The sequence below is a fragment of the Salmo salar genome, chromosome ssa23, assembly GCF_905237065.1.
Source record: "Salmo salar chromosome ssa23, Ssal_v3.1, whole genome shotgun sequence".
NCBI classification, from domain to species: Eukaryota; Metazoa; Chordata; class Actinopteri; order Salmoniformes; family Salmonidae; genus Salmo; species Salmo salar.
The window spans coordinates 31,794,938-31,817,776 of NC_059464.1; the positions used below are offsets into that span (position 1 = coordinate 31,794,938).

At 42.8% G+C, this 22,839-nt stretch overlaps 1 protein-coding gene across 1 annotated transcript in view; it reads right to left on the reverse strand.

Moving 5' to 3' along the window:
• The window catches only part of LOC123729879 (interleukin-6 receptor subunit beta), a 34,981-nt gene extending 17,278 nt beyond the window's left edge, over nt 1–17,703 (reverse strand). The window contains exons 1-12 of the mRNA XM_045706451.1: nt 16,793–17,703; nt 12,223–12,343; nt 11,232–11,407; nt 10,716–10,876; nt 10,387–10,570; nt 7,262–7,344; nt 6,725–6,956; nt 6,340–6,528; nt 3,683–3,784; nt 3,258–3,533; nt 3,050–3,143; nt 2,770–2,872 (exon numbers count right to left, since the gene is read on the reverse strand). Coding sequence (XP_045562407.1) covers nt 2,770–2,872; nt 3,050–3,143; nt 3,258–3,533; nt 3,683–3,784; nt 6,340–6,528; nt 6,725–6,956; nt 7,262–7,344; nt 10,387–10,570; nt 10,716–10,876; nt 11,232–11,407; nt 12,223–12,343; nt 16,793–16,856 — 1,785 coding nt within the window. The 5' untranslated portion in view covers nt 16,857–17,703. The remainder of the gene's footprint in view (nt 1–2,769; nt 2,873–3,049; nt 3,144–3,257; nt 3,534–3,682; nt 3,785–6,339; nt 6,529–6,724; nt 6,957–7,261; nt 7,345–10,386; nt 10,571–10,715; nt 10,877–11,231; nt 11,408–12,222; nt 12,344–16,792) is intronic.
• Between the last annotated feature and the right edge of the window lie 5,136 nt (nt 17,704–22,839).

Here is a 22,839-nt window from a genome sequence, read left to right on the forward strand (position 1 = left end):
GCCTACCTGGTTAAATAAAGGTGAAATAAATAATGTTTAGTATTCTCCATGGTTAGCCTGTCATCATGTTTAGTATTCTCCATGGTTAGCCTGTCATCATGTTTAGTATTCTCCATGGTTAGCCTGTCATCATGTTTAGTGTTCTCCATGGTTAGCCTGTCATCATGTTGAGTGTTCTCCATGGTTAGCCTGTCATCATGTTGAGTGTTCTCCATGGTTAGCCTGTCATCGTGTTGAGTGTTCTCCATGGTTAGCCTGTCATCATGTTTAGTGTTCTCTATGGTTAACCTGTCATCATATTTAGTATTCTCCATGGTTAGCCTGTCATCATGTTTAGTGTTCTCCATGGTTAGCCTGTCATCATGTTTAGTATTCTCCATGGTTAGCCTGTCATCATGTTTAGTATTCTCCATGGTTAGCCTGTCATCATGTTTAGTGTTCTCCATGGTTAGCCTGTCATCATGTTTAGTGTTCTCCATGGTTAGCCTGTCATCATGTTGAGTGTTCTCCATGGTTAGCCTGTCATCATGTTTAGTGTTCTCCATGGTTAGCCTGTCATCATGTTGAGTGTTCTCCATGGTTAGCCTGTCATCATGTTTAGTGTTCTCCATGGTTAGTCTGTCATCATGTTTAGTGTTCTCCATGGTTAGCCTGTCATCATGTTCAGTGTTCTCCATGGTTAGGCTGTCATCATGTTGAGTGTTCTCCATGGTTAGCCTGTCATCATGTTTAGTGTTCTCCATGGTTAGCCTGTCATCATGTTTAGTATTCTCCATGGTTAGCCTGTCATCATGTTTAGTGTTCTCCATGGTTAGCCTGTCATCATGTTTAGTGTTCTCCATGGTTAGCCTGTCATCATGTTTAGTATTCTCCATGGTTAGCCTGTCATCATGTTTAGTGTTCTCCATGGTTAGCCTGTCATCATGTTGAGTGTTCTCCATGGTTAGCCTGTCATCATGTTTAGTATTCTCCATGGTTAGGCTGTCATCATGTTTAGTATTCTCCATGGTTAGCCTGTCATCATGTTGAGTGTTCTCCATGGTTAGCCTGTCATCATGTTTAGTATTCTCCATGGTTAGTCTGTCATCATGTTGAGTGTTCTCCATGGTTAGCCTGTCATCATGTTTAGTGTTCTCCATGGTTAGCCTGTCATCATGTTTAGTGTTCTCCATGGTTAGCCTGTCATCATGTTTAGTATTCTCCATGGTTAGTCTGTCATCATGTTTAGTATTCTCCATGGTTAGCCTGTCATCATGTTTAGTGTTCTCCATGGTTAGGCTGTCATCATGTTTAGTATTCTCCATGGTTAGCCTGTCATCATGTTCAGTGTTCTCCATGGTTAGCCTGTCATCATGTTTAGTGTTCTCCATGGTTAGCCTGTCATCATGTTTAGTGTTCTCCATGGTTAGCCTGTCATCATGTTGAGTGTTCTCCATGGTTAGCCTGTCATCATGTTTAGTATTCTCCATGGTTAGCCTGTCATCATGTTTAGTGTTCTCCATGGTTAGTCTGTCATCATGTTTAGTGTTCTCCATGGTTAGCCTGTCATCATGTTTAGTGTTCTCCATGGTTAGCCTGTCATCATGTTTAGTATTCTCCATGGTTAGCCTGTCATCATGTTTAGTGTTCTCCATGGTTAGTCTGTCATCATGTTTAGTGTTCTCCATGGTTAGCCTGTCATCATGTTTAGTATTCTCCATGGTTAGCCTGTCATCATGTTTAGTGTTCTCCATGGTTAGCCTGTCATCATGTTTAGTATTCTCCATGGTTAGCCTGTCATCATGTTTAGTGTTCTCCATGGTTAGTCTGTCATCATGTTTAGTATTCTCCATGGTTAGCCTGTCATCATGTTTAGTATTCTCCATGGTTAGCCTGTCATCATGTTGAGTGTTCTCCATGGTTAGCCTGTCATCATGTTTAGTGTTCTCCATGGTTAGCCTGTCATCATGTTGAGTGTTCTCCATGGTTAGCCTGTCATCGTGTTGAGTGTTCTCCATGGTTAGCCTGTCATCGTGTTGAGTGTTCTCCATGGTTAGCCTGTCATCATGTTGAGTGTTCTCCATGGTTAGCCTGTCATCATGTTCAGTGTTCTCCATGGTTAGCCTGTCATCATGTTCAGTGTTCTCCATGGTTAGCCTGTCATCATGTTTAGTGTTCTCCATGGTTAGGCTGTCATCATGTTTAGTATTCTCCATGGTTAGCCTGTCATCATGTTTAGTGTTCTCCATGGTTAGCCTGTCATCATGTTGAGTGTTCTCCATGGTTAGCCTGTCATCGTGTTGAGTGTTCTCCATGGTTAGCCTGTCATCGTGTTGAGTGTTCTCCATGGTTAGCCTGTCATCATGTTTAGTATTCTCCATGGTTAGTCTGTCATCATGTTTAGTATTCTCCATGGTTAGCCTGTCATCATGTTTAGTATTCTCCATGGTTAGCCTGTCATCATGTTGAGTGTTCTCCATGGTTAGCCTGCCATCATGTTTAGCGTTCTCCATGGTTAGTCTGTCATCATGTTTAGTATTCTTCATGGTTAGCCTGTCATCATGTTTGGTGTACTTTTATACACTTACTTATTTTAATGTGTGATTTTATTGCTTTTAATCCTTCAGATTTTCTTGTGTATATAAAGTGACTTTGGGTGTCGTGAAAAGCACTTAAAATAAAATGTATTATTATTATTATTACCCTTACCCTAACCATTTTAAATGTAAACGTTAATGGGGTAGGGACGTCCCAAGGATTCCGGATGGGAAGGATCATAAAAGTACTCACCCCCCCAGTGAAAAGGACTGTGGTGTATTTCGTCTCTGTGTTCCAGGTGGACAGGCTACTATGTGCAGGGTCAGGGACTGTAGGCCAGAGATTCTGCTTTATCCTGCAGAGAACAGACACTGTTATCAGACTCACAGACTGAGTGGAGGCATCTGCAGTCTGCTGCTAATCAGCCAGGGAAACATGTGGGTCTGGAAAAGTGCAGCAGGCTAGCAAGACATGGGGAGAGTTCCACTTCAAGACCTCTACTAGTAGGCTGCTCTCTCTGTGGCTCTCTCACCTCTGTCTCCACTGTAGGCAGTTCATCAGTATCAGGACGGTGAGCACAGTAGGAATGGAACACCACAGGATGGTGTCCACCAAAACAATGCCCCCTAGATTGGAACACACACCCACATGCACACACACAAATGAATGAACAACTGTCTACTCCAATGGAGGTAAGTCAATAGAACTGTTAAAACATCTCAGCCTGTCTTAGTCCTCACCTATAGACACATCAAGCATTGGACCAGGAGGACCCCCTCCTGCATCAGTGTGAGCCACCATGTAGATCCTGTACAGTCCAGACAAACCACTCAACTGGTACCTCAGGCTGTCTCCTGGCACCACTACAACCTCTGGAGTTTCTTCTTCAGTCTGGATGTAGAGGGTGTAGTAGCGGATGAAGCCATGCCTCTGCTCCAGAGGAACAGGATCCCACTGCAGGACAACAGCACTGCTGCTCAGCTCCTGCACCACTGGCTTGGGGCCAGCAGAGGGGGCTGAAGAGTCAGTGTAAAAGGGTGAGTAAAAAGGTGTACAACACATCCACATAAAAGGTTATTCATTATGGTGGCAGCTATTGACAAATTAATGAATGAGCTAAAGCCTAGGATATAAAGTAAGTTGTTGTTGTGTGTGTGTGTTTGACCTTCTTGCCTGGTGTAGGCTTCTACTGACAGCTCCTCCCCAGTCTCTGCATCATACTCAGGCCTCACAGTCACTTTGTAGCACAGTTTCGGCCACACGCCCTCTGACAACAATGGGTATTTCGTTGCACATTACTCATACCCATCGTCAGAATGTAATCCCATGCAACAACACATACTTGTCTGTCAAGTCTTTGTAGATACAACATATACTGTAAAAGTAGGCCCCCAGAGGTTTTCCTGATCACGTCACCAAATATAGGCAATTTTTTTTATTTACACTGAACAAAAATATAAACGCAACATGCAACAATTTCGAAGATTTTACTGAGTTACACTTCATATGAGGAAATCACATGTCTAGTGAGGATGCAGGTCATGGAAGAACTGGGACATTTTCAGCTTCCAGGAATTGTGTACAGATCCTTGCAACACGGGGCCGTACATTATCATGCTGAAACATGAGGTGACGGCGGCGGATGAATGGCATGACAATGGGCCTCAGGGTCTTGTCATGGTACTGTATCTCTGTGCATTCAAATTGCCATCGATAAAATGCAATTGTGTTCGTTGTCCGTAGTGTATGCCTGCCCATACCATAACCCCACCGCCACCATGGGGCACTCTGTTCACATCGTTGATATCAGAAAACCGCTTGCCCACACGATGCCAAACACGCCGTCTGCCATGTGCCCGGTACAGTTGAAACCGGGATTCATCCGTGAAGAGCACACTTTGGCCGAGCATGCAAATGAGCTTCACTGAGGTGGTTTCTAAAAGTAGGTGCAGAAATTCTTTGGTTGTGCAAACCCACAGTTTCATCAGTTGTCCAGATGGCTGGTCTCAGACGATCCCACAGGTGAATAAGCCGGATGTGGAAGTCCGAACTGGCGTGGTTACACTTGGTCTGCGGGTGTGAGGCCGGTTGGACGTACTGCCAAATTCTCTAAAACGACGTTGGAGGCACCTTATGGTACATAAATTAACATTGAATTCTCTGGCAACAGCTCTGGTGGACATTCCTGCACACAGCATGCCAATTGCACGCTCCATCAAAACTTGAGATATGTCAGGCGTTGTGTTGTGTGATAAAACTGCACATTTTACAGTGGCCTTTTATTGTCTCCAGCACAAGGTGCACCTGTGTAATGATCATGCTGTTTAATCAGTTTCTTCATATGCCACACATGTCAGGTGGATGGATTATCTTGGCATTGGAGAAATGCTCAATAACATGGATGTAAACAAATTTGTACACAGAATCTGACAGAAATACGCTTTCTGTGCGTATGGAACATTTCTGGGATCTTTTATTTCAGCTCATGAAACATGGGGCCAACACTTTACATGTTGCGTTTATATTTTTGTTCAGTACATATTTTTAGGGTAGAAAAACAATGTGCTGCTGCACTCAAATGGGTAAAGACCAGTGGAGGCTGCTGAGGGGAGGACGGGTCATAATAAGTAGCCAGCTACCACCCTGTTACTCAACCCTGCACCTTAGAGGCTGCTGCCCTATATACATGGACATAGAATCAATGGTTACTTTAATAATGGAACACTAGTCACTTAAATAATGTTTACAAACTGCTTTACTCATTTCATATGTATATACTGTATTCTATTCTACTGTATTTTAGTCAATGCCACTCCGACATTGCTAGTGCTAATATTTAGATATTTCTTAATTCCATTCTTTTACTTTTAGATTTGTGTGTATTGTTGTGAATTGTTAGATACTACTGCACTGTTGGAGCTAGGAACACAAGCATTTCGCTACACCAGCAATAACATCTGCTAAATATGTGCATGTGACCAATAAAACGTGAGTTGATTTGAATAATGGCTGGAATGGGGACAATGGAATGATATCTAACACATCAAAGACGTGGTTTCCATTTGGTTGATACTACTCCATTGACTCCATTCCAGCTATTATTATGAGCCGTCCAACTCTCAGCAGCCTCCACTGGTAAAGACTATAAGGCCATGGAAACTTGGTAGAAGGTGCTCTTTGTAAAGGGTGGACTATTATTGGCATAAAAACAAAAGGTATAATGTCCACAACTTAGTAAGTGAAAAATTTTGAAAAAATAATCATTGGGCTGACTTTTCACATCAAGGCACTCTTGAAGGGTGATGATGTAAAAAGGGGCTGATGTAAAAAGCCTTTATTGTCTTGTCATTTTGGCTCGTCATGTTTTTATATAATAAAAAACAGACAACCCGAAATGCCTAAGTGTTTGAGTGTGGTACAAGCCTTCATTAGGCTGTAAAAGGATCAAGAAGTTCATCTCTCTGTTTTTTTTCAAGAGTGCCTTGATGAGGAAAAGTAAGACCCACAATAAATGTTCCGTCATTTTCCGTTTACTAAGTGGTGGATATTATCCACTTAGTTTTTTGGCCATATTTTGTGGAGTATTTGGAAGTTATATTGACAGGTATAGGTTAGAATATGAGATGGGGAAATAGATAGGAGGGACCACTGCCACCAGGGGCTGGTCGTGGCGGGGGCGGCAGGACAACCACTAGAACATCCCCCGGCACACATAGAGTAGGAGGACCCTGTGACATGTGACCTGATCAGGGAAAACTCTGTGCCCTAGTCATAGGCATGACAATTAACTAGCTGAATTGTGCATAGAATCAACCCATTTACCTGTGATTATAATTTTGCTTGCATTGTGGCTCAGTCTTTGCCAGTATGGAGTATAGCTAGCTGTCTCAGATAAAGCCCACCACTCCACCAGGAAGCTGCTTAGTGATGGGGACTCTAGAGCTGTCCATCGTACCTCCAGTCTGGAATCATCCAATGCTGTGACACTGACATCCACCAGGGCCTTGGGTGCTGGTGATCATACCATCAGTAAGTTATACTCTCATTTTACAGAGGATATGCATTGGACACAATACAACTAAAATGATGCAAAAGTTTCTGGGCATTTGTTCAAATTCATATCAATATATACACTGCCACACAATACGTCTTAATATGTCGCAATGCTATTGACGTCAATGGTCAAATACAGTCAGAGTCTGTGTACCTGTGTCCGTGGTGCTGGGGATTGTGATGGTAGCTGGAGGAGAGATGCCGGCAGGGTTGGACATGCTCAGTGTGCAGGAGCAGCGCTCAGGGGGAAGGGTCAGATGACAGGAAGTGTCAGACACACTCAGGGCATTGCAGTCCCATGTATGCAGTGCATTCTGGGAACCCTCAGTACAGCAGGATACGTTAAACCATGGGACAGAGCATTTCACTTGACTCCTGGGTGGGGACTGCAAGACACACAAGGACAACAACAACTCAAACTGAATGTTTATAGAAGAATATGCATATAGACACTTTACAATGGAATAGACCTGAGAGAGCAGAATAACTAGCCCTAGTGCCACCTCAGAGAAAGTTGGTGGGAGGAGCTATAAGAGGATGGGCTCATTGTAATGGCTGGAATGGAATAAATGGAACTGAGTCAAACGTGGTTTTCATATATTTGATGTGTTAGATACCATTCCATTCCAGCCACTACAATGAGCCCGTCCTCCTATACCTCCTCCCACCAGCCTCCTCTGTGCCACCTTACCTTCCACAACAGAGTCACTCGTCTCATGTCTGCTCCACCTACAGGCTGAACGGTCCTCCATAGCTGAGGGACAGTAGAGGGTGCTAGAGGGGAGAACACAATCAGATAGCGCAAACCTCACTAGTATCTACAACACACTCCTAACCACATCCATTCAAAATCCTTGCCACACTTGTAAGGTGATGTATAAAAGATTCATGCACAATAATGTGCTCATTTAAGCAGACAATTTCTGTTCTTATCTACATATGATTTATGGTCTGCCCAGACTACATTTCCCATAAGCCTGTGCAGCCAAGGAGAAAGCACACTATGGCCAACTTGGCTTGGTTTTCACTTTCACCTTGTGTGTGACTTTTAAAAGGGGCAATCTGCATATTTAAACAATAACAAAGTGGCCACCCCGCTTTCTATAAACAATTTAGGGATGGGGCTGGAGAAATGTAACCACTCTCAAATTCATAGACAAGAGCTATGGACTGACCATTAACGATATCAAAATTATAGCTTTAACCATGTTTTGAGGCTATACAGTGTTTGTTTACAATTACAAAGTTTAAGGAGTTAAACAAGCTTATATTTTGGGTTCTTATGGGGTTAGTTGAACTAAGCTCATAAGGCATAAGTTAAATTAGTAAAACATTTCTGGGTATATATCATTAATTTAAAATTCAGTTCGCCCTTTTCATGTGCTAAGGGGAAGAAGCTACACTACCACGACCTCAGTCTCCAACCAACGGTCATGAAATGATCATGAATTGTTGAGAAAACTGAAGAGGAAATTCAGCAACTCTTCAGGGGTTTCTGAATTTCCTCTTCCCTTCATTTGAATGTTTTTGTTACATTTATTTAACCAGGCAAGTCAGTTAAGAACTAAGTCTTATTTACAATGACAGTCTACCCCAGCCAAACCTAGACGACACTGGGCCAATTGTGCACCGCCCTATGGGACTCCCAATCACAGCCGGATGTGATGCAGCCTGGATTCAAACCAGGAACTGCAGTGACGCCTCTTGCACTGAGATGCAGTGCTTTAGACTGCTGTGCCAATCAGGAGCTAGAATGTACTAGAAATCAACTTCTGTTCTAGGTTAACAGGTCAAATTATTCTACATGAGTCATTTGAAAAGCCACACAGATCTATATGAGGGGAATATGAGGAACTGGGGTTTATCAACAGTTTTGATTTGATGTGATAAAAGATATTCCCATATCATTGTTCCTGGACCGTTTCATAGTCCTAGGAACAAAGCACACTACGCTGACAATATAATGTTCTACTCTACTTCCCTTCTCTTCTTTTTCTACCAGAAAGCACATCAAACTCTCTCATGTCACATGGTTTCCCTCTCCTCTCCTCGCTTTCTTTTTTTCTTATTTTCTTTTTCCTAAAGGAGTAGGGCATTGGAATCCATGCTGCAGCTGTATACAGTGGGCTCCAAAATTACTGGCACCCCTGACTGGCAATGCACAAACAATACTTAAAAAAATATAAACAATATAATTATAGAGAAACTCAAAATACCAACATGTGAGAATACTGTACTTTATTAATGTTTCAATGGAACCCACCAAAATCAATTATTGATTTAATAAAAAATCTATGACCTCCAAATCAAGGTTTCACAATTAATGGCACACTTAAATATTATTGTAAATAACATCTACCAAAATTAGACCTGGAATTAAATTCCGCTTATTTAAGTTTATCTAAGTCTTAAGGAACTATATTGAGCCATTACATCACTTCCTGTTACACTAGGATATAAAAATAAGGTAACACGCATGCGATATCTCTTTGCCATCCAACACCATGAAGAAAACAAAAGAACTGGCAGTTTAAAAGAGACAGATGGTCGTAGACCTTCATAAATCTGGTAATGGCTACAAGAAGATCCACAAACGATTGAATATACCACTGAGCACAGTCAGGGCAATGATAAAAAAAATCTAAAGATATGGAACAGTTGAAAACCTCACGGGTAGAGGATGCAAATGCATTTCGCCCCCCAGGATAGGGAGGAGGATGGTGAGAGAAGCAAAAAATCCCCAAGAATCATTGTGAAAGAATTGCAGGCCTGGTGGTTTTTTGGGGTCACCAGGTTTCAAAAAGCACCACCAGACGCCACCTCCACAACCACAGTCTCTTTGGAAGGGTTGCCAGAAGAAAGTCCTTTCTGACCCCAAGACACAGACACAAGCGCTTGGAGTTTGCCAAACGTCATTTAAATTATGACTGGAAGAAGGTGCTCTGGTCAGATGAGACCAACATTGAACGTTTTGGTCAGATACAGCATCAGCATGTTTGGCGTCGTTACAGAGATGCATACAAGGAGAGGCACCTCATACCCACGGTGAAATATGGTGGTGGGTCTGTGATGTTTTGAGGGTTGTTTTAATTTCAGAGGTCCAGAGGCACTGGTTAAGACTGATGGCATAAGGAAATCCACCAAGTACCAGGCAATTAAGGCTGGCAATCTGGTTGCCTCTGCCAGAAGGCTGGGACTTGGCCGTAGGTGGACATTCCAAGAACACAATGACCCAAAACATACCTCAAGATCCACACAGAAATGGTTCTGTGACAACAAAATCAATGTTCTGCCATGGCCATCTCAGTCGCTGGACCTCAATCCAATCGAAAACCTGTGGGCTGAGTTGAAGAGGGCAGTTGATAAGTGCAAACCCAAGAATGTGAAGGATCTTGAAAGGATCTGCATAGAGGAATGGTCCAAAATCCCTCCAAACGTGTTCCTTAACCTTGTCAAACATTACAAGAAAAGACTCACTGCTTTTATCCTTGCCAGAGGTGGTTGAACTAAGTACTAAATGAGGCGTGCCAATAATTAGGAAACCTTGATTTTGGGGAAATGTATTTTGCATTAAATAATTGCATGATTTTGGTTGGTTCCATTAAAACATTAATAAAGTACAGTATTTTGAGTTTATCTCCATAATTATATATTTTTTAAGTATTGTTTGTGCATTGCCAGTCAGGGGTGCCAGTAATTTTGGAGCCCACTGTATGTGTTCCGGTCTGGAGGCCACGGCTTACACCACTAGATCTCTCTCTTTCTCTCACACTCACACACACTCAGTCTCACTCTCCCTCTCTCTCACTCTCTCACCTGCCACCTCTGTACACTGCTGTTGTGTTAAGCTCCAGTCGCTCCAGTGGCTGAGGGTACTATTGTATCGGTAACGCATCATCAGTGTATATAGAGTGGAGGCGGAGAAGAGACACGTGGAGGCAGAGAAGAGACCCTGCTCTCTCTCAGGTCTCAGGTCCACCTTCACTGTCTTGGGCTCAGGCTGATGGCAATATATAGGGAAAAAACGGACAACAACTTAACGCCAAACACCCACTGTAGATATACATATATTATACACATCACACTGTATACATTACATAGTCCTACAGTAACTGATAGATTGGAGATGACAGTGGGCCACACACCTTATCCTCTGTGCTGTACTGCACCTGGAAGACCAGAGCACCATTGGAGATATGTTTTCTGGTCACCGGGAAGCTGGTATTGGTAGTCCACTGCAGCTTCAGGCATCTGGGTTTGCCTCTCACTGCTGACACATTGGAGAGGACAGGGGTGGGCAGCTTCACTGGGGGGGAAAAAAGACAAAGGGTTAGATGTAAAGTAAGATGTGTGTAAAACATGTATGTACAGATGTAGGATCTTAATTTGAGCCAGTTTGCTACAGCAGGAAAATAATCCTGTAGCAATAGGAAATGTGAATTATTATGTGATTTGTAATTAATGGACATTTTTGTAGGGGTTGATACATTTTTCATAAGGGAAAATCAACTCAGAAATGTCAAAGTGGAACTTACAAACTTCAGAAGCCTTTTTAAACTTCAAATACACTACAAGGTTTACATTCCCAATATTCTCCTGCAACAGGGTGATCAAATTAAGATCCTTCATTCTGTATAGTCTATTGTATGACACTGTATTACCTGCGTCTATGGCATTGAGGCAGAGGCTGGGTGAGCTGGCTGTTGTGTGAGGGCTGTCGGCCAGGACCCTGATGCAGTAGCAGCGGCTCAGAGAGGTCACGTTAACCGAGCAGTGGGTCTGGGTAACAGTCTGACACAGTTGGGACTGATGGATCACAGGGTCATCACATCCGGTTCTACAGGCACAAAAACACAGGCATGCACACGCACACAAAATATTTTTGTTTGTTTCCTGTACAATGAATCTCCACTGTATCAGCCTCAGAACAACCCAATCCGAACCTCAAATCACATTACACTGCAGTCAGGTGTTTCGCCTGATGTTTCCTGGTGATGAAATAAAATGATCTATATGTAAAAGGTTATGAGCACCAACTTTGAGAAAATACAATGTCATTTTTAAGTACAAACCAGGGAAATAACCATAACAAACTCAAATATGATTCACACATGATGAAACACAATGATAAAGTTGATACACCAGAATGGCTTTGGGTAGGCATTAGGCAACTTATGCTGGGAGCTTTGCCATCAATATAATTAATGAACTCTATGAATTATATTTTAAATCTCCTCATTCAGCCTGTGGTCATGGAGAAAACAAAGGCATGCTGATGTCAAGGTGTAGAGTACTCATTGAAATAGAACAGAGGCTGGTGGGAAGAGCTATAGGACGGGCTCGTTGTAATGGCTGGAATGGAATTAATAGAACGGTGTCAAACACATCAAACGTATGGAAACCAGTTCCAAAAATTCCATTCCAGCCATTACAATGAGCCCGTCCTCCCACCAGCTTCCTCCGAAATGTAATGAATCATTCTGTGGTTGCGCAACTGCTGGAATATGTCAGCCTGCCTTTGTTTACTTCAGTCAGGGCACTGCATGTTGAAGGATATATTGGCATTCAAGTACTTCCTCTTCCTCTGTCTAAGGGGCCTCATACAATCACAACTATTAACTTGTGCCGTAGATGTTGTAGCACGTGTCTTACATGTTGACCTGCAGTGTGAAGCGTGTGTCTGAGGGAGAGCCTTGTCCAGGTGTCCAGTAGCAGGTCACGTTGGAGTAGGCAATAAAGACACACTGAGGCTGGCTAGGGCTGAGGGAGAATTCTGCATGGACCAGAGGGGAGAGAAAGGATATAGGTGAGTCAAAGTGTGTAGAAATAATGTTTAATTAATGCTCACATATGGAAACAACACATTCAAAATCACCTGTTTTGATCTATGTTATTGCTTGCCATTGGCTGAACAAACCACAGTCTCAAATCAAATCAAATGTAACGTAATTTGACACATGCGCCGATTACAACAGGTGTAGGCAGCCCTTACAGTGAAATGCTTACTTACAAGCCCTTAACCAACAATGCAGTTTTAAGAAAAAAATGTGTTAAGAAAGTATTTACAAAAATAAACTGAAGTAAAAAAAGAAAGAAAATAACAGTAGCGAAGCTATATACAGGGGGTAGCGGTACAGAGTCAATGTGTGGGGGCACCGATTAGTCGAGGTAATTCAGGTAATATGTACATGTAGGTAGAGGTAAAATGACTATGCATGGATAACAAACAGAGACTAGCAGCAGCGTAAAAATGGGGGTGGGGGGACAATGCAAATAGTCTGGGTAGCCATTTCATTAGCTGTTCAGGAGTCTTATGGCTTGGGGGTAGAAGCTGTTAAGGAGCCTTTTGGACCTAGACTTGGCGCTCCGGTACCGTCTGCAGTGCGGTAGCAGAGAGAACAGTCTATGACTAGAGTTGCTGGAGTCCTTGGCAATTTTTTGGGCCTTCCTCTGACACCACCTGGAATAGAGGTTCTGGATGGCAGGAAGCTTGGCCCCAGTGACGTACTGGGCCGTACGCACTACCCTTTGTAGTGCTTTGCGGTCGGAGGCCGAGCAGTTGCCATACCAGGCAGTGATGCAACCAGTCAAGATGCTCTCGATGGTGCAGCAATATAACTTTTTGAGGATCTGAGGACCCATGCCAAATCTTTTCAGTCTCCTGAGGGGGAATAGGCGTTGTTGTGCTGTCTTCACGACTGTCTTGGTGTGTTTGGACCAGAGGTCGACCGATTAATCAGCATAGCCGATTAATTCTGGACGATTTCAAGTTTTCATAACAATCAGTAATCGGCATTTTTAATCGGCATTGCAATCCACGAGGAGACTGCGTGGCAGGCTGACCACCTGTTACGCGAGTACAGCAAGGAGCCACGGTAAGTTGCTAGCTAGCATTAAACTTATCTTATAAAAAAAGCAATCAATCTTAACATAATCACTGGTTAACTACACATGGTTGATGATATTACTAGTGTAACTAGCTTGTCCTGCGTTGCATGTAACCAATGAGGTGCCTGTTAATTGATCATTGAATCACAGCCTACTTCATCTTCGCCAAACGGGTGATGATTTAAAAAAAGCGCATTTGTGAAGAAAGCACAATCATTGCACAAATGTACTTAACCATGAACATCAATGCCTTTCTTAAAATCAATACACATGTATATTTTTTTTACTTGCATATTTAGTTAAAAGAAATTCATGTTAGCAGGCAATATTAACCAGGGAAATTGTGTCACTTCTCTTGCGTTCAGTGCAAGCAGAGTCAGGGTATATACAGCAGCTTGGGCCACCTGGCTTGTTGCAAACTGTGTGAAGACCATTTCTTTCTAACAAAGGCCGTAATTAATTTGCCAGAATTGTACATAATTATGACATAACATTGAAGGTTGTGCAATGTAACAGCAATATTTAGACTTCGGTTTGCCACCCGTTCGATAAAATACGGAACGGTTCCGTACTTCACTGAAGGAATAAACGTTTTGTTTTCGAAATGATAGTTTCTGGATTTGCCCATATTAATGACCTAAGGCTCGTATTTCTGTGCGTTTATTATATTATAATTAAGTCTATGATTTGATATTTGATAGAGCAGTCTGAAAAATCATAATCGGTCGACATCTGAGTTTGGACCATGACAGTTTGATGGTCATGTGGACACCAAGGAACTTGAAGCTCTCAACCTGCTCCCCTACAGCCCTGTTGATGAGAATGGGGGCATGCTCGGTCCTCCTTTTTCTGTAGTCCACAATCATCTCCTTTGTCTTACTCACATTGAGGGAGAGGTTGTTATCCTGGCACCACACTGCCAGGTCTCTGACCTCCTCCCTATCGTTGTCTCTCTCAAGAAATACCAACAAATTATAGTCCTCTCTGATATACTCCTGGATATTACTGTGCATTCCTTACTAATCTAGTTATCTATTTAGGCTTATATCATTTCTATGAAGTCATATTGAGATTAGCTCATCTATTTTTTTAATTTGATCTATATCCTGAAAGCCAATAAAAGATTAAGAAACAACATACATAGTAATTAATCAAAAAGAAATACATTTCAAAAAATGTTGCTATACACAATGAAAATAAAACAATTAAAAAATATTGCATTCCTCCACAACCAAGCTCTTAATTAAGGTCCTGAATTTGGGATAGTTCAGGATTTTGGCACACCAAAAATACTGACCTTCATTGACTACTAGAGTGATGTAAATTTGGTATGCTACCTCTCCACATGTGCTCTTGACACTGTTAAATATATCAGTGTAGGCTTGACCTCACTAACCAACCTGAAGTAGGTTGCAGAAATCTATGTTATTAGTTCTGCAGGGTATACTACAAAGCAGGAGCAATAAGTTAGCCAGATAACTTTGATAAATAGCCAGAAATAATTGATGATTTTACAGTTCAGTAAGAAAGCTAAACTTAGATATGAGTTTTTTGTTGTTGAGTCAATTAGAGATTGCCCATTTCAAGCTCTCCCTTTCAAAAATATCGATGTTTTTTCCCCAGAATATTTAGGCTAGTTAGCTGGCTAACGCCTTGATCCTGCTTTGTAGTATGCCAGGTATACTATACTATGAAGGAAGCTAGATCTACTCAGGGTTTTCTAAAGCTAGACAGCTTCAGTTAGCTTCACATTCCAGCTCAGGCTTCAACTTGTCACATTTACTCCCACTCCCCCTCTCCGGCGCCAGTTGTCTCATCATTGGGGTGGTAGGAAGCCTAGTGGTTAGAGCGTTGGACTAGTAACCGAAAGGTTGCAAGATCGAATCCCCAAGCTGATATGGTTCAAATCTGTCGTTCTGCCCCTGAACAAGGCAGTTAACTCACTGTTCCTAGTCTGTCAGTGAAAATAAGAATTGGTTCTTAACTGACTTGCCTAGTTAAATAAATAAATACAAATTATGCACACCTGCCATCATCCTTACATGCCTCATGACACTCACCTGGACTCCATCACCTTTCTGATTTCCTCCCCTATATCTTTCACTCCCCTTGGTGTTTTCCTCAGGTGTTATTGACTCTGTTTCTGTTGTTTCTTATCTGTACGCTTTTCGTGTTTCTTGTTTTGTACTATGTTCTATTTGTTATTAAATTTGCACTCCCTGTCGTTGCTTCCCAGAGTACATGTTACACATCTGTACTACGACCGGTGGATACTGAACGCCGAACTCTTCATTAAGACAATACTGAAACATTAATCCATGGGTGAGTCAGTGTCACATTTTCATTTGTGACTAAATAAAAATGAAATAAAATGTATCTTGCAAATTCAGCAGGCTATGGTGTAAAATAGGATTTTAGAAGTGGCGTCTTTATTTTATTACTTATCGTTAATGCCGTCTTTTGGTGTGCTTTGGTGTGCACAAAGACATTTTTCCCACTCCTATCAATAAAATAATTGTATTAAATCATACAATTTTTACTGTGAGTGAAGTTCTAAATACATTCTGTCATTACTAGATGACAGCTGCACCACTGAGAGCATCTTGACTGGCTTCATCACCGCTTGGTATGGCAACTGCTGTCAACGTTGAAAACACTATGTTAAAAGTACTGTGTGTGTGTGAGTATCCATAACATTGCAAACAGACAAAGAGCTACGATCAGATTAGTGGTTCACTAATCGGAGCTTTATTTGGCTCGGCAACAGAAATGAGGCTTGATGTGTAATGAAATAAACATTTTAAACATCAGGCGACATCCTTACAACAGGACACATGAATGTTCTTGCAACGTTAGCATGAAACGTGTCTAGAACATTATCTTCTATTCGGAGAACATGGCAACCATGTTCTGTGTATGTTTGGTGGGATGTTGATTGAATATTCTCCAAATCCTCAGAAAACTGGACACATGAATGTTATTGCAACGTTCCCATGAAGCGTGTCCAGAACATTAATATCTTAAATTCTGAGAACATGGTATATTTTACATTCCGGGATAAGTCTCTGGAAACATTCCTTGCACATCAAGGGAACATTCCTATGAAAACGTTAGTTAATGACCTAATGAGACTCTTAAAGGAACGTTCTCTAAAGTTGTGGGAATGTTTGTTGTTAGCTGGGTAGGTAGCAGCATGCCAATTATTACATTACCTAGTATTTAATCAAGATCTCTTAAATAGGTAGTTTTTTTTACTTTCATAAGAGAAACAAGACTTGTTCCAACTTCCAATGTATGTAGATACAACACTCTAAAAAGTTATACAAACTCTCACCTGTAGCAGTGCAAATATTTAGTCCAATGTATAGAGCCACAAGTGCTAGACTCCTGTCGTCCATCCTCGAGTTACGATGAATTCCTATGCCTCCAGCACCCCGAGTCCAGATTATGAGATGGCTGACTATCTGAAGCCTCGTATTGCCCTAAGATATGGGTCCTAAACAGCTTGTCTTGCCTGTGTAAACAAATCTTAACATGCCTCATTAGAAAGGGGTCTGCTGTCACTAACGGTGTCCTCGGAGTGTCACACAACAGAGCTCTGAATATAGTGTGACAGTTGCAGGAACATAGCTAGTATAACGAGCCCCTCTTACCAGTTATGACGATGCTCTTCAGCAACCTCTCATATTTCAGCCACATGTGTACAATCAGCCGCTAGCCTAAACGTGATTGTTAGACAATCAGATTAAAACATCATAACTGGTAGAGTTTGACAGAATAAAAACTTATTAGGTCTACATTTGAAAAGTTAAATGACACATCTTTATGACTATTTCCACAGAGATCATATTGAATTAACATATTATATACGTAATTATATGATTAGGCCCATACAAAAATGTGGAGGTCCTGTACAGGGAAGAAATTAATTATACTTTCACCATTGTTCTTTCACTTTCACCATGAGTATCATTAAAACAGGTTAACACGCCCCACAAACATTAGACAACTATTCAGAAAGCCCTAACTTGCTGAAATAAAAAAATAAAATCAATGCTGAGAATAGTCAGATTGACCGATAACCGCTATGGACACGGGCACGGTGGTTTAGCGGAAAGATTGGAGTGCCGGGAACCAAGAGGCTGTGGGTTCAAAAACCCAGGTGAGAACTGTTGAATAATAATACCTGTAGAAATGAACATGCACAATGTAACCATCTTGGTCAACGTGTGTCAGATATGTAAGTTGAAAACACTATGTTAAAAGCACAGAATGCAGAAATGTACAGTAGATCCAGGCAGGGGTGTAGCCAGATTTGTTTAGGGGGGGATAGACCTAGAAAAATTTGGATAGGCATTTATTCTACTTGTTTATTACATTTTTTTGCGATGTGCACCGTATATTATTTCGTAATACAATTGTTTTATACTAGTGCATAGTACTTGGAGCAACCTCGTTACATATACAAATAATTACCTATCCCAGCATATTAAAATAAGACAGTAACTTTAGACCAGTTGCCAACTTGCCAACAACATACAACTCATCTTCAGGCGCACTTTAATCTCGATGGGCAAACACGCCTATATTTGATGTCACCATGTATACCACGGCAGGCAGTAGTACTATAAAAAGGTACCTTACCTTTAGTAGACGTATCATAAGGCGTGACCTCAGTGGCATAGCCACGGGTAGGCCTAGGTAGGTTTGATCTCAGGCCTACCCCAAAAAAGTTATTATTATTATTATTCAATATACATTGTTATTTGTATTTATTTTGTTATACGTTTAAAAGAAATACATGTGTTCTATGGGTAATTTTAATATAATGTAACAAAGAAATAGTCTGTGACAATCAAGTTGGCTTCCGACTATTGGTTACATTTAAAAATAAAATCATACGGTGGTTTAACTGAACAAGGTCACATGGATAAACTCTGTAGCGCATAAGCTAGCAACCTCTACCACGCTAGCTTACTCGAATTGACTCACCAGCTAAGGTCATTTAGTAGTTCTAGCAATGGCAAACCAAATGTCGATCGCTAGGTTAAAAAAAAAAAAAAAGACGTCTGGAGGAAAAAGAGTGTGTGCCAGAAAATTATTTGGATCAATCTACCGATAGCTTCCAGAATGAGACATTAACAGGTGGCCCCAGGATAGAAACAACCGCAATCGCCATCACAATCGCCACTGGCACATTGAGCCAGGCATGCTTGCCTACCCCACCGTCTCCTTGCGTTCTTGATGCTGCAGGCGGGGGTGAACCTGCAGTAGGTCCACCAACAGATTTGTCTGCCATTGATGAACCAGCCTGTCAACCAAAGCTAGCAAAGTTCCCTTCAAGTATGATCAAATCAAATTCATTTATATAGCCCTTCTTACATCAGCTGATATGTCAAAGTGCTGTACAGAAACCCAGCCTAAAACCCCAAACAGCAAGCAATGCAGGTGTAGAAGCACGGTGGCTAGGAAAAACTCCATAGAAAGGCCAAAACCTAGGAAGAAACCTAGAGAGGAACCAGGCTATGAGGGGTGGCCAGTCCTCTTCTGGCTGTGCCGGGTGGAGATTATAACAGCACATGGCCTAGATGTTCAAATGTTCATAAATGACCAGCATGGTCAAATAATAATAATCATAGTAGTTGTCGAGGGTGCAACAAGTCAGTAACACGAGTAAGTGTCAGTTGGCTTTTTCATAGCCGATCTTTGAGAGTATCTCTACCGCTCCTGCTGTCTCTAGAGAGTTGAAAACAGCAGGTCTGGGACAGGTAGCACGTCCGGTGAATAGGTCAGGGTTCCAGCAGGTCTAGGACAGCAGGTCTGGGACAGGTAGCACGTCCGGTGAACAGGTCAGGGTTCCATAGCTGCAGGCAGAACAGTTGGAACTGGAGCAGCAGCACGGCCAGGTGAACTGGGGACAGCAAGGAGTCATCAAGCCAGGTAGTCCTGACGCATGGTCCTAGGGCTCAGGTCCTCCGAGAGAAAGAGAGAAAGAGAGAATTAGAGAGAGCATATTTAAATTCACACAGGACACCGGAAAAGACAAGAGAAATACTCCAGATGTGACAGACTGACCCTAGCCCCCCGACACATAAACTACTGCAGCATAAATACTGGAGGCTGAGACAGGAGGGGTCAGTAGACACTGTGGCCCCATCCGATGAAACCCCCGGACAGGGCCAAACAGGTAGGATATAACCCCACCCACTTTGCCAAAGCACAGCCTCCACACCACTGGAGGGATATCTCCAACCACCAACATACCATCCCGGGACAAGGCCGAGTATAGCCCACAAAGATCTCCGCCACGGCACAGCCCATGTTGCAAAGTGGGGTGCCAACCTCTTGGGCCTCGACCTCTTCACAGGCTTGGGATTCACACTGAGAGATGACAGTGGGTCAGCTATCCACCAGGTTACCTGCACATGGCAACAGAACTGGCCAACTCTGTTTGATGGACTGGGCTGCCTCACAGCCTTTACTCACAGGCCCCTAGTGAATCCGGAAGTGACCCCAGTCATGCAGCCTCTGCGGCGCATTCCCTTTGCCCTGCATGATGATGTCACAAAAGATCTCCAGGCACAGTTGGATGCAGGCATCATTGAGCCAGTCAACGCTGCCCCCTGGATTTCAAACTTGGTCATTGCAACCAAAAAGTCAGGCGGAATCTGGACCTGTGTGGATCTCCGTGCTGTGAACAAGGCCGTTGTCCCGGATAAGTACCCCTTGCCTACAGCTGAGGAGCTGACCGCACAATTCCATGGCTCCACGATCTTCACGAAGCTTGACCTTCGTCAGGGTTATCTTCAGGTACCCCTCCATGCAGCTAGCAGACCTCACGGCCTTTGTCACACATGCTGGCGTGTTTAGATATACACGCATGCCTTTTGGACTTAGCTCCACCCCCAGCTGCTTCCAGAAGGTGATGAGCACCATCCTCGCTGGAATACCTGGGGTGGCGGTCTATCTGGATGACATCGTGGTCCACGGCCCTGACCTCCACATCCATGATTATCGACTCCACAGAGTATTCAGCGCTCTACTGCAGAACAACCTGACCCTTAACGGTGGAAAGTGCACCTTTGCAGCTCCAGCCGTCGAGTTTGTGGGGTTCCGCCTGTCAGCCAAAGGCATTGCCCCACTCATGTCGAACATTGAAGCCGTGCACCGGCTTCAATGTCGGACCCCTTGCAGCTTCTGGTCGGCTTCTGGTCGGACCCCTTGCAGGTCAGTTGACAACTGGGGCCCGCCACATTCATGTTGAGCAATGGATCACGCTGGCACGCCAGCCGCCTCAGAAAAGTCCCTGCCCCTCGAGGAATACGAATGCACACAAAACAGACATGCAGGCCAGAGACGCCACCGGATGGACCTCCCCCACCACTACCACCCGAGCCCCAGCCTCTGTGGGCTCCCCAAGGGCCAGAGCCACAAGCGGTGGCGGTTGAAGAAAGGCCTATGCGGGCACGATCTCGCCCTGCTCATCTGGGGGATTACTTAACCTCTTTTCATTCTTAGGCTCCGGTAGGTGTCTTAGTCAACCTCCAGGTTAATGGACTGAACTGATTAGTTTGGAGAGTCCTTCCGTTTAAGGGTTAATGTTTATTTCTTACAGGTATCACTCTAGGTTCTTGCCCTATGGACATTTTATATATGGTACCAGTCCCTGGTTTTGGAAAGGGGGGGGAAATGTTATGTATGGTACGACGTGCTGTACGTCATACTGTACGTTGTTATGGTTTACGACAGTGTGCTGCTTTACGGATGAATGGGTTGTCAGAATGAGTGGCACATGTCATTAAACAACAGAGTGATGTACAATGTGAAACTGTGCAGATGTGCGTTCTTCTACAGCTAGGCTAGATATAACAGAGCTACCTCGCAATGCCACGCTTATGAGCCCCGAAATTGCTGTGCATGATAAAAGATGAAGTTCATTCTGCGCCTTCCACGTATTTTGCCATACTAGCAGATGAATATAAAGATCAATCTAAACGAGAACTTATTGCTGTGTGCATCCGATACATTCATGCTGGAATGATTAAAGAAAGAGCTGTTGGGTTTATGGAAACCGCTGATTTGTCTACACAAGGAATTTCTCTGAAAATACTTGAAGTGTTGCAACCCTTGGAGTTGGATCCCACTCTGTGTGTGGGTTTTTGTTTCGATGCTAGTCATGTCAGGGAACAGAGGAGGGGTACATGTCTTACTAAGGCAAGCATTTAAGCAAGCAGTATATGTGCATTGCAACTCCCATCGTTTGAATTTGGTTCTGTGCATGGCGGAAAGTGTCGAGACATGTCAGTACTTTTTTTGACACAGTAAACCAGCTACACACAATACGTGGATCCCACAGACATGCTCGATTCTTAGAAGTACAGAAAGAGTTGCATCCCGATAGACCATGTATCGAGCTAGAAAGATCCACGGATGTATGTTGGAGTTCAAAATCAGGGTCTGTGAGTAAAGTGCAGTTACTACTAGATGTCATTTTAGAGGTTCTTGCAGATTTTTCAGAGGCTTGTGGACAAACCAATTTAGAAGCCGATGCCCTCTTACAACAACTCCAGAACAATACGTTTTTATTCCTGTTAGTCACGTTTAGTAAATTGTTTGACACTAGTGATTTTTCTACCAAGGGATTACAAAGCTCTACATTATCTGTGACGGACTGTATTGGTTTAATTGAAATCCTCAAAAGCAGCTTTTCTACGTTCAGAGATAACTCAGGGGGGGACTTTGATAAAGTTCTCAAGCTAACTGAAGAGATGATGGTTAAGCATGATATTAGTAATTGGGATGTGAGCGCATCACGGCAGCAAAAACTGCCTGTAAAATTGGCAGACAGTGTAGTCACAACTTCATTAGGGAAAACATCCAGCATCAAGAGTGACAGTGACCTGAGGCAACGTTGGAACAATATTCTAGACAGACAGATTATGGAGTTAAACTCAAGATTTCAAGAAGACACATATGGGATCATGCAAGCAGCAGCCTCCTTTTCCAAAGAATCCCAAACCTGCGGCCTGAAGACCACATGCGATCATTATGCAATATCAATTGAGGATGTGAATTCACAGTCTTTATTCAGCAGTTGAGTCGCAAAATGAACATGGGAAAGAGCGACTTTTCCTCCATAATGAGTGTACTTGATAGCTGCCCTGATTATATTTTCCCTAATATAAACTCTCTGTTAAGGATCATTGTTACACTTCCAATGACATCATGCAGTGTGGAGAGACTTTTCTCAACAACAACTAGGATAAAAAATTGTCTTCACACATCAATGACAAGCGCCCAGCTGAACCACTTCAGTTTGCTGTCTTTTGAGCGTGAACTGACAGATACATTGGATTATGATGAAATCATCACCATATTCAA